Here is a 12,596-nt window from a genome sequence, read left to right as displayed (position 1 = left end):
CTAAAAAGCTTCCTAGGAAACACACAGTCTCTGCATAGAAAAAAAAGGATAAAAAAACGCATCAAAAAACGCATCAAAAAAGGACAAAAAAAGGACCAAAAAAAGGACCTGCGTTTTCTGCCAAGAGCTGCAGTTTTTTAAAAAAACTGTCCTGAAAAAAAAAGGATGGAAATCCTGAACGTGTGAACATACCCTTACTCCTCAAACTGTTTATATGAGCAGGTAGCTCTTTCACACACAAGTCCAGCATGGGCAGTCTGATCCACCGTTACTGAGGAATCAATGTTTAAATTGATAAGTAAATAAGGCTGAAGAGCTTTTGATAGATCTCAAGCCTATGTCACTCCAGCTCTAGTCCATGCCCAGTGCCGCCTCCTTCTACTTGACTGATGGCTCCTTTGCCTGAAGTCATACAGCATAGAGGTTGTCAGTAAAGCAGATGGAGGCAGTACTGGGCAGGAAATAGAGCTGGAGGCTTCAGATCAAATGTAAGATAATATTTTCCCCAAGAGGTCAGAAAAGATCACTGTGGAACATTACGTTTTATTTTTTTTATTTTTACTGTTCAGCACTGCCATTGCTTCTGTTCTCCACATACTTGTCATTGATCATTATATATACTGTATGTAATGAAAGAGAAGATAGAAGCAATAATAATAATACTCTTTATTTATACAGCGCCAACATATTCCGCAGCTCTTCACAGGTTTTTGCACACATTATCATCGCTGTCCCCGATGGTGCTCACAATCTAAATTCCCTATCAGTATGTCTTTGGAGTGTGGGAGGAAACCGGAGAACCCGGGATTGTATGAAAGAAATACTTGTTTTCTTCCTGGAATAGTGCCTATGTGATATTGTAGATCAGTGCGTTTAAGTGAGTGGTGTTGAGCTGCTATACCAGGCACATCCATTGGACAAAGTATTGCTGCTTTTGGAAGATGGCAATTAAGCTAGCAGTGGCCAAATGCTTTATGTTGGTGAGGAACAGTGCCAGCAATTTCCATGTTCTTTCCATGTGTCTATGAGATTATTAGTTGACATTACTTTTGAGATACAGATCCCACTTTTTCTCACCACAGCAAAATTCATACAAAAAAATATAAAAGTGAAATTAGCACTTCTATTAAGGAGTTATTATATAAATACAGCAATTTGGTATGTGGTGTATATGATGCAAGTTTAGATGAAGTGTATTGCGGAGCAGAGACCCAATGGGTCTGTGCACTCCAATATGCGCTGCTTACCAATCCAAGACCGGCAGCTGATACCCGCATGCAAACCCAGGATGGGGGACATTATACCAGAAAGGGGTCCAGTATGGAGAATGCTATTCCAGGAAGGGGCCCAAGATGGAGGACATTATACCAGGAAAGGGAGACATTGTACCAGGAAGGGTCCCAAGATGGAGACATTACACCAGGATTGGGGACATTATTACTGAAGGGGTCTAGGATGGGGAAAATTATACCAGGAAGGGACCCAGGATGGAGACACTATATCATTGGAAGGGGCCTGGGATGGGGACATTATACTAGGATGTGATACATATATCACTGTAAAGGGCCTAGGATGGGGGTATAATACTAGGATAGGGAAAATATATTACTGGAAGGGGCCAAGGATGACGGGCATTATATCAAAAAGGGCCCAGGATGGAGAACATTATGCCAGGAAAGGGAAACATTAAACCAGTAAGGGGCTCAGGATGGAGGACATTATACCAGAAAAGGAAAACATAATTCCAGGAAGGGGCCCAGGGTGGAGGACATGATACCAGGAAAAGGAGACATTATACCAGGAAGGGGCCCAGAATATAGACATTATACCAGAATAGGGGACATTATTACTGGAAGGGGCCTAGCCAATCACTGAGCTCATGGCTCTGCTGATGTATACTCATACCTCCCAACTTTTACAAAGCAGAGAGAGGGACAAATTATGCAGCGTGCTTGGCAAATTTTCACCACACCCTTACCAATTTACAATCTCTTTCTATTCTGGCAGGAGGATATAATGGAGAAAAAAAAATCAATCACCCCATTTTTTTCGCCATTTACCAATCACTGTCTATAATCTAATTACTGCGTTGTGTGGGTCGTTACGATTAAAGGGACACCAAATATGTCTATTTGTGATGTTTATAGCGTATTAAAAATGACATTATTAGAATTGTTATTCATTATTTTTTAACAATTTTATATTAAGAAAAAATCTGACTTTTTTCAGTGACTATAAGTGAAAACCAGGAGTAGGTACAAAATACTGTACGAAAGTGGTGCACTTGTTTCTATAATACTTTTCATAGGACTGTTCCACTCCTGGTTTTAGATTTTACTGAGGTAAAAAAGTCACCAAATACTCAATGTGTGCACGTGGCCTAAGAGTAAGATAGTCAGTGTAATGCCACGTTCACACGTTCAGTATTTGGACAGTATTTTACCTCAGTATTTGTAAGGCAAGGTTTTGACTTACAAATACTGAGGTAAAAATACTGACCAAATAAAGAATGTGTGAATGTGGCTTAGGCTGGGATCACACATGCGAGAAACACGTCTGTGTCTCGCATGTGAAATCCAAGCTCTGGCGCCGGCACTCCAGAGCGGAGCGTGCAGCTCCATGTGTTGCTATGCGGCCGCACGCTCCGCTCTGGAGTGCCGGCGTCAGAGCTTGGATTTCACATGCGAGACACGGACGTGTTTCTCGCATGTGTGATCCCGGCCTTAAAAAGAGAGGTATGGTATAATACACTGAGGCATTGCAGTATATTATACCAGTGATCATATAATTAAACATGCAAGTCCCGTAGCAAAGCTACGGTAAGTAAAAAAAAATGCTTTCAGAAAATAAAAATAGCTAAGCAAAAAAAGCAAAAACAAAACATAAATTGCCTTTTTCCATTATTGTTACAACAACTATATCTACTTGACATGACCATTCCCATAGTGAACCAAACTAGAAAATTAGCATTCTACTTTTCCCACCTCGAGAGCACACTATTTCAGAAAAAAAAACTAAGCCAGAATGTTATTTAATGACCCTGACTTCCCAAAATTATTTTGTTTTTTTTTTTAAAGTATTTTTATTAAAAATAAATGTCATTTACTTTACAGTGTCAATGCCAACAAAAAAATAAAAAAAAAACCCAGCATAATAATTAACATTTTAATTTTTACAAAATAGTACACTTTAATGTTTGGAACACAACACATCCTCTGGTAAATGTCTTCCCTTAATTTACAAAATGTGGTCACATCTTGGGGCTACTTTTGTTTTTGAACTTTAGAACCTTAGCAACTGTTGGGAAATATTTTATAAAGCCCCAGATTAGGCCTCTAATGCTAATGTACCTGTTTCACTCCTGAACCCTGTCATGTGCCCAGTTCAAATATTAAAGGGAAGCTGTCACCAGATTTTTTGCTACCTTATGCAGCATAATGCAGAGACAGATATTTTGATTACAGCAATCACTTACTGGGCTGCTTGCTGTAGTTGTGATAAAATCACTGTTTTATCAGCAGGAGATTATCATTAGAGACTTGTAAACATGCAGCCATGTAGTCCTCCACATACAAGAGCTCTTGGGAACCTGTCACCAGGTTAGGCCGATATGAGATATGGCCACCACCTTTCAGGGTTTATATACAGCATTCTATAATGCTGTATATAAGCCCCAACCCATCGTGCAGGAGAAGAAACATATCTTTTATTGTACTCTCCTTCAAGGCGGTCCGGTAAGAGGGGTGTTGCTCTTCTTGGTCTGGCGTCTCCCATCTTCTTGCGATGACGTCCTCCTTCTTGGTTCCTTGTTGAGGGCAGAGCAAAGTACTGCAGTTTGCAGGCCCCGGGAAAGGTCAGAGAGGTCCAGTGCCTGCGTACTGCAGGACTTTGCTCTGCCCTCAACAGGGCAGATAAGTATTCCTGCGCAGGAGCGCGGTGCCGAGGAGGCTGTGTGGTTGATGCAGGGACGCGTCATACACATGAAGCAAGCAGGAGGGCAGCATCACAAGAAGATGGGTGGTGCCGGACCAAGACCAGCGACACCCATCGGACTAGACCGCCCCTCAGCTGAGTACTCATATTACTCATATTGGCCAAACCCGGTGACAGGTTTCTTTTAATAACCCCACCTCCACCACTGATTGTTATCTTTCTGCCTATGCACAGTGTACAGAGAGATAGCTGCCAATCAGTGGTGTGTACAGGGTTAAAAAGAGCTCAACGTTCAGAAAATGTGTAGATCTGCAGCTGAAAACAAGGGATTTAATCAAAATTGCAGCAAGAAGCCTGTAGCGCAATGGTGTTGGTGCAGTGCAACAGACAGACAGGGACCACAGAAAGTTCAAAGCAAAATGTCTTCAATGGCCAAACCAATACCTTGCATACATTGGTATGTTTTTTGTGCACTTTATATATTCTTCAGGGTGCAGTCGGGCCCAGATGGCTTTGTAAACTGTGGCCTCTGTTCACACGGGATGCATTATAGTCAGCACTGGTTAGCCCTGGCTTTGAGCCATATGCTCTGCATTCCTGTGTGAACACTGCCACATACAGATTATTTGTTTGCAGCGGCCAATTCCTGATTGTAGGCTGGCTACCTTATCGGTATTATTGCACCTGTGTATTTGCCATCTTAATTTGGGTCCGCTGCACCTTGGTTAGTGCAATTGTTTTGGAGGCCTTGGACAGGTAAGCATCTTTGCCTGTGCACTGGTGTTTTTTTGTCCAAAACTTACAAATGAAAAGCAAATGGTATTCTCCGGATCGCAGCCGGGGCGTCAAGACAGTCCGTACCGTAACCAAGATCAGTTGCCGTGGGCGACTGCACAGCCATGTCACGCTGAGAGAGGTACCAGGCATTTTTGCTTCACTTGGCTCTATGTGACTTCTCATCAGCTGGACGCTGCAGAGCCACCTGCTCTGCAGTTTGCAAACCAGAACTAACATACCCATCCCTTGGCTGCAGTGTTTTTAAATAGGAATTTGTGGCCATGGGCCACTTGTTAGGCCCAGCCTGGAGGGCGCGAACTGCCCCACTACCATCATGTAGCTCGCTCCAAAAATAAAAGCCCATGCCGGGTTTTCTTATACAGTGGGGCAAAAAAGTATTTAGTCAGTCAGCAATAGTGCAAGTTCCACCACTTAAAAAGATGATAGGCGTCTGTAATTTACCTCATAAGTAGACCTCAACTATGGGAGACAAACTGAGAAAAAAAAATCCAGAAAATCACATTGTCTGTTTTTTTATCATTTTATTTGCATATTATGGTGGAAAATAAGTATTTGGTCAGAAAAAAAATTTAATCTCAATACTTTGTAATATATCCTTTGTTGACAGAGGTCAAACGTTTTCTGTAAGTCTTCACAAGGTTGCCACACACTGTTGTTGGTATGTTGGCCCATTCCTCCATGCAGATCTCCTCTAGAGCAGTGATGTTTTTGGCTTTTCGCTTGGCAACACGGACTTTCAACTCCCTCCAAAGGTTTTCTATAGGGTTGAGATCTGGAGACTGGCTAGGCCACTCCAGGACCTTGAAATGCTTCTTACGAAGCCACTCCTTCGTTGCCCTGGTGGTGTGCTTTGGATCATTGTCATGTTGAAAGACCCAGCCACGTTTCATCTTCAATGCCCTTGCTGATGGAAGGAGGTTTGCACTCAAAATCTCACGATACATGGCCCCATTCATTCTTTCATGTACCCGGATCAGTCGTCCTGGCCCCTTTGCAGAGAAACAGCCCCAAAGCATGATGTTTCCACCACCATGCTTTACAGTAGGTATGGTGTTTGATGGATGCAACTCAGTATTCTTTTTCCTCCAAACACGACAAGTTGTGTTTCTACCAAACAGTTCCAGTTTGGTTTCATCAGACCATAGGACATTCTCCCAAAACTCCTCTGGATCATCCAAATGCTCTCTAGCAAACTTCAGACGGGCCCGGACATGTACTGGCTTAAGCAGTGGGACACGTCTGGCACTGCAGGATCTGAGTCCATGGTGGCGTAATGTGTTACTTATGGTAGGCCTTGTTACATTGGTCCCAGCTCTCTGCAGTTCATTCACTAGGTCCCCCCGCGTGGTTCTGGGATTTTTGCTCACCGTTCTTGTGATCATTCTGACCCCACGGGGTGGGATTTTGCGTGGAGCCCCAGATCGAGGGAGATTATCAGTGGTCTTGTATGTCTTCCATTTTCTAATTATTGCTCCCACTGTTGATTTTTTCACTCCCAGCTGGTTGGCTATTGCAGATTCAGTCTTCCCAGGCTGGTGCAGGGCTACAATTTTGTTTCTGGTGTCCTTTGACAGCTCTTTGGTCTTCACCATAGTGGAGTTTGGAGTCAGACTGTTTGAGGGTGTGCACAGGTGTCTTTTTATACTGATAACAAGTTTAAACAGGTGCCATTACTACAGGTAATGAGTGGAGGAAAGAGGAGACTCTTAAAGAAGAAGTTACAGGTCTGTGAGAGCCAGAAATCTTGATTGTTTGTTTCTGACCAAATACTTATTTTCCACCATAATATGCAAATAAAATGTTAAAAAAACAGACAATGTGATTTTCTGGATATTTTTTTCTCAGTTTGTCTCCTATAGTTGAGGTCTACCTATGATGTAAATTACAGATGCCTCTCATCTTTTTAAGTGGTGGAACTTGCACTATTGCTGACTGACTAAATACTTTTTTGCCCCACTGTATCTGCCTTGGGCAAATAGCTTGTCCAAGACCAAATTTACTTTTATTCCACACTTCAATCACAGCTATACCTCTGACTGCAATTCACAAGCCCAATAAGTGATACATTGCTGGAATCAGGGTCTCTGCCTCTACATTTCCTTTACGGCCACATGTAGAAGGTTTTTGAAACCAGGAACATGATGGTAATCAAAAAACCGGCCTTTCACGAGGATACAAACTGGGAACAACATATTGGGAGCTGAATTGAATATCTATGAAAAAAATTGCAATTGCAAAATCTATTCGTACTCATTTTTTGAAAATACATGTAGGGTCAATCACTCCTTCAGTAGAGTAAAATCCATAATAATTTATTTGGGTAATTTCTCAGGAGATTCTTTAATTTTTATTTTACATTTTAACTTCAAAAATTGTTAGCCAATGCTTTCTAAATTCGTAATTTAGTCTGCAAATGCGCATGGTGCTCTTTCACTCCTGAGGTTTCTCGTATGTCCATCCAAAAGTTTAGGGTCGCTTGCATGATGCTTCTACAATCAGTAAACGGGGCAAATTGTCCTTTCAGAGTGGCACAAACAGGGCACAATACATAAAAAACACTTTTAAATAAATACCATCAGAGGGTGAACTTTCTAAAATGGGGCAGCATTTGGGAGATTTCCATAGTTTTGATACCTAAGGGGCTTTGCAATTGTGACATGGTGCCCAAAAATCTTTCCAGAAAGCGCTCCTTCCCTTTAATTCTTGCCCAAACAGTAGCACATGTCAGCAGATCGGGAATAGTCATACTCAAGAAAACAATGTACTCAGTAATGTATTAGACAATTTCTCCCATTATCCATCGTGAAAATGAAATTTGGGGGCAAAATCTGCATATTGTAGCAAATTAATTTTTTCATTTTCCCAACTCGGTGGGGGGAATCGTTAATACTCCCCTAAAAGAAGTGAATGTGAGATGAAATGCAGTAATCTGCAGTGGCCACTAAACAAGGCGCAAAGCTCAGATGTTCAGCTCCATCCACTGCTTACACATGACCGCTGCCAGAGCGGATATCAGCTGATTGATGAGTCTCACAATGATGACCTATACAATGTAAATTTATCAATTTTATAATCCTGGACAACCCATTTAAAATGGAATATCTGTAAAAAGAAAAAAGTTTACACTTTACACCTGTATTGCAATATATTAATATCTATGAAAGATACTTTAAAGGGAATCTGTCACCAGATTTTGCTACCCCATCTGAGGGCAGCATGATATAGGGACAGAGATCCTGATTTCAGCGATATATCACTTACTCTACTGGGTGCTGCAGTTTTGATAAAATCACTGTTTTATAGTTTTATAGTAAAACTTTTATAGTACTGTTTTATAGTAAAATACTGTTTTATAGGCTGAACTGGATGGACAAATGTCTTTTTTCGGCCTTACTAACTATGTTACTATGTTACTGTTTTCTTTGCGTCAGATCTAGCAGTTCTCTGAATGCTGAGCTCTGTATAACCCCGCCCACACTACTGATTGGCAGCCTTCTGTGCACACTGTACATGTTTTCAGTAATTTTGTAAATTTAAGATTAATTTTTTAATAAACTTAAAGATTATTAATCTAACTTTGCAATTAAACGAGTTGTGCCCTTTCAGTTAATGAATGTCCATAGCTGTAGGTTATTATAAAGAAACAAACTGCGCTGTAATCACCTTATAATAATAATAATAATAATTTTTATTTATATAGCGCCAACATATTCCGCAGCGCTTTACAAATTATAGAGGGGACTTGTACATACAATAGACATTACAGCATAACAGAAATACAGTTCAAAACAGATACCAAGAGGAGTGAGGGCCCTGCTCGTAAGCTTACAAACTATGAGGAAAAGGGGAGACACGAGAGGTGGATGGTAACAATTGCTTTAGTTATTCGGACCAGCCATAGTGTAAGGCTTGGGTGTTCATGTAAAGCTGCATGAACCAGTTAATTAATTTTTTTTTTTTTTTTTTTAATATAGGCCACACAGGGATCGTTAGGTTAATGCATTGAGGCAATCACCTTCCCCAGGTCCACTGGCGAGTCTCCACCGCTGCTTCCAGTGTCTGCACTGACTGTACTGCTGACGTCACAACAACAGTGCAGCAGCCATTGTTCCTCTGTTTATTGTTTTTAGGGCGTTTAATCTGCGGTAAAAATTACTTGATACCATGATTTTCTAGGTCAGTACAGTTATGGTGACATCAGTCCTATCTAGTTGTTTTTATTTTAGTGGCTTAAGAAAAATTCTGAACTTTGAATAAAAAAATTGGAGTTTGACAATTTCTGAGAGCAACTTCTTTATTTTTCCATCCGTGCAGCTGTTTTTTTTGTGTGGCGAACTGTAGTACCATTTACTGGTACCATTTTGAGGATCTTTTTTTTATTCCATTTTTTAAGGATGTGAAATGACAGAGAAAATGGAATTCAGGCATTCGTGTTTTGTTTTCTTGATGAAGTTTACTGTATGAGTTAATTAATTTTATATTTTCATCATTCAGACTAAATGAAGCAGTGCTATGAATGCTGAGCTGTGTATAACCCTGCCCACACCCCTGATTGGTAGCTTCCTGTGGACACTGTACATGGTCAGCAGGCTGCCAATCAGTGGTGGGGCGGAGTTACACAGATTAGCCTGACTGCCTGGCATTTGACACTTAGTCCTGCAGTGATAATCTCCTGCTGATAAAACTCATCCCTGGAAAAGAGGACTCTGCCCCTTCATAAAATAAATAACAAAAACCTGCCGGCAAATTCTGTTTAAAGGCTTCCACAGTCAAATTCAATGCAGCCCTATTGTGATGTCAACATTCTGACGACCGTATTAATATTATAGTGTTCCATAGTGATCAAAGTTCAGTCCAACCTCTTGGATTGCGTGTGGGGCAGATGTATTACAGCTTTCAAAAATTGGTTAAGTCAACTTGCATTTTTTTTTTTAACCTTAAATTCTGTCTTATTTTTTTAGGGAAGCAAAGAAAGGTATCATTGGCAGAGCCAAAATGTCAAGCAAAGTGGAGTTGATGATATGGTGCTTCTTTCCAAGATCACAGAGGATGCCATTGTGGAGAACCTCAAAAAAAGATATATGGATGACTACATTTTTGTATCCTTTCCATGAATGTAATTGACTTTTGTGAAATCCTGGATGGTGACCTTCTAAAACATTGAGTAGTGGACAAGTGTAAGAATTACTAGCCAGTGCCGATTTCCAGGATATGAGTGCATGCCTAATGCTTTTCCCTCTTATGAGCAAGCAGTTCTAGGACTTTTATCACTGTCCTCTATGAAATATGGAGGAAATAACAAATTCAAATTCAGCTACTTAAACATTGATATACAGAGAAGAACGAATTTGCCCGGGTTCCCTCTTACTTGGCAAGCTATATCTTGCCGAGTAAGAGGGAACCCACTCATCTCTATTGATATAGGGACTTAGCCCCTGCAAAAATCATACCAGTAATACACATATCGTGTTGTAGTTAGGAAGCGCTTGCTTGAGATGGCCAGCTGTTATGATCAGGTGACCTTGGAGCAGCATGAAAACTTTCACTGGAGTAGGTGGTAACGATACTGACCGCAAACCCTGATCTTATCATCGCAACTAGAAGTAGCCATGGGGTGTGCCTAACAAAACCTAGACACCTCAACACAGCCGGAGAACTAAATACCACTAAAGATGGAAATAGGAATACTATCTTGCCTCAGAGCAGATCCCCAAAGGATAGGCAGCCCCCCACAAATAATGACTGTGAGTAGTAGTGGAAAAGACACACGCAGGCAGAAAACAGGATTAGCAAAAGAGGCCACTTCTAGCTAAATAGGAAAGGACAGGATACTAAGTGGTCAGTATTAAAATCCTTCCAAAATATCCACAGCAGAAAATACAAAAAACTCCACCACCTAACTAAAGGTGTGGAGTGTATATCTGCAACTCCAGAGAATCCAACCAGACTGAGAAAACACTGACACAGTCTAAGCTGGACAATAGAAAAACAAATGAATAGCACTGAAATATAAGCACACTGCATGTGTGCCACAGAAAAAGAAACAGATACTTATCTTTGCTGAATTGGCAGCTAAGCAGGAGAGGCCAGGAGAGATCCAACACTTCCCAAGAAACATTGACAACTGGCAAGGACTAATGAGTCCTGCAAACGTAAATACCCCAGTCAGAATTGCAATCAGCAGATACACCTGTTCAAGACTGCAGCCCAGGGACAACTGCATTACCATTTACAACCACCGAAGGGAGCCCAAAAGCAGAATTCACAACAGCCAGCGCTGTCAAACTAGATCAGGAGAGCTTAACGATGCACCGAGGCATTATCCACACCAAGGTTGCACCGAAGCGCTCTTATTTGCATACGGATTAAACGTTATCTCATCTGCAGCTACAACACTAAAATGTGTGTTACTGATATGAGTTTTATAAAGACTTAGTCTCCTATAAACAGCAAGTGAGATAAGTATTGAACCTGGCACCAATTTACAAAGTTAATATATTTCTAAAGGTGCTATTGACATGAAATTCTCACTACATGTTTTATTTAATTCACAGGGGAACAATTTGAAAAACATTTTCTGTTGAGTTAGGTTTTTGAGCTGATTTATACTAAAATTGGCATGCTGATTCCAAAAATGTAGTCAGTTTTTTTCTAGCACGTCAAGTTTTTCCTACACAACTTACCTGCCAGAGATGCACAATTGCACTGATATCTGTAATCAGACTTCTTATCTGATTACAATTCGACTCATATAGAGCTACGTGGCAACTTGTAAGAGTAGTCACAACTTTGTCATGCCTATTTCTTATATATTTCATTTTTTGTTCATATTTGTACTATTTAAAAAAAAAAAACAACACTTTTTAGGTGCAGTAGTTTACATAGTTTTGAGAAGACAAAAATCCTATAGTTCAAAAACTTGACGTGATAGAGAAAAACTGAGATCATTTCTGGATTCAGCATCCAAAAATTAATTAAGAACAGTTGTCTGACCTAACTCTTAAAAAATTGTGTTCCCCTTATTTATTTTTCTTTTTAATCCAGCCTGAAGAAGGAGCCTTTGTGCTCTGAAAGCTTGCAAACATATATAATTTTCTAGTTAGTCAATAAAGGTATCGTTCTTAGAGTACTTTTGTCATCAGTGGGCAGAAAAGTATTCATATCACTACATATCGGTAACAACCCATCCAATTCACACAGGCAAAGAAATCAAACCATCGATGTCCAGAACTTATGTTATGTGTAATAATGAGAAATTATTATTGAACACGCTTAATGAAATGTATTTAATACTCCGTGCAAAAGTCTTTGTTGGTGATGACAGCTTTAAGATGTCTCCTGTATGGAGAAACTAGTCGCATGCATTGCTCAGGGGTGAATTTCGCCCATTCTTCCACACAACACTCCTGAAATCCTGACAGTTCTTCGGGCCCCTTCTATAAACTCTGAACTTTAGTTCCTTCCGTAAATGTTTTATTGAATTCAGGTCTGGTGATTGGCTGGGCTAATCTAGTAGCTTTATTTGCTTTCTTTGAAACGAATTCAGAGTTTCCTTGGCTTTGTGTTTGAAATCATTGTCTTACTGAAATGTCCACCCTCATTTCATCTTCATCACTCTGGTAGATGGCAGCAGATTTTTATAAAAAAATACAGTATTTCCGTACATTTGTCCATTCATCATTCCTTCAATTACAAGAAGTTTGGCAGTGCTTTATGCTGAAAAACATCCCCATACCATGATGATCCCACCTCAAAACTTCATTGTTGGTTTGATGTTTTAACATGGTGTGTATTATAGCATCCTAAGAGTTCAATTTTGGTTTCATCTGACCAAACTATCTCAATTTTTAGACACTGTGTTTCAG

At 40.3% G+C, this 12,596-nt stretch overlaps 1 protein-coding gene across 1 annotated transcript in view; it reads left to right on the top strand.

Moving 5' to 3' along the window:
• The window catches only part of MYO1F (myosin IF), a 363,040-nt gene that overhangs the window by 86,915 nt on the left and 263,529 nt on the right, over positions 1 to 12,596 (top strand). Inside the window, exon 2 of the mRNA XM_069741645.1 lies at positions 9,693 to 9,830. Coding sequence (XP_069597746.1) covers positions 9,693 to 9,830 — 138 coding nt within the window. The remainder of the gene's footprint in view (positions 1 to 9,692; positions 9,831 to 12,596) is intronic.

Source organism: Ranitomeya imitator, chromosome 1 (assembly GCF_032444005.1).
Source record: "Ranitomeya imitator isolate aRanImi1 chromosome 1, aRanImi1.pri, whole genome shotgun sequence".
Lineage (NCBI taxonomy): Eukaryota > Metazoa > Chordata > Amphibia > Anura > Dendrobatidae > Ranitomeya > Ranitomeya imitator.
Note: the sequence above shows the minus strand (reverse complement) of the source record. Positions and strands in the feature narration are given on the sequence as shown.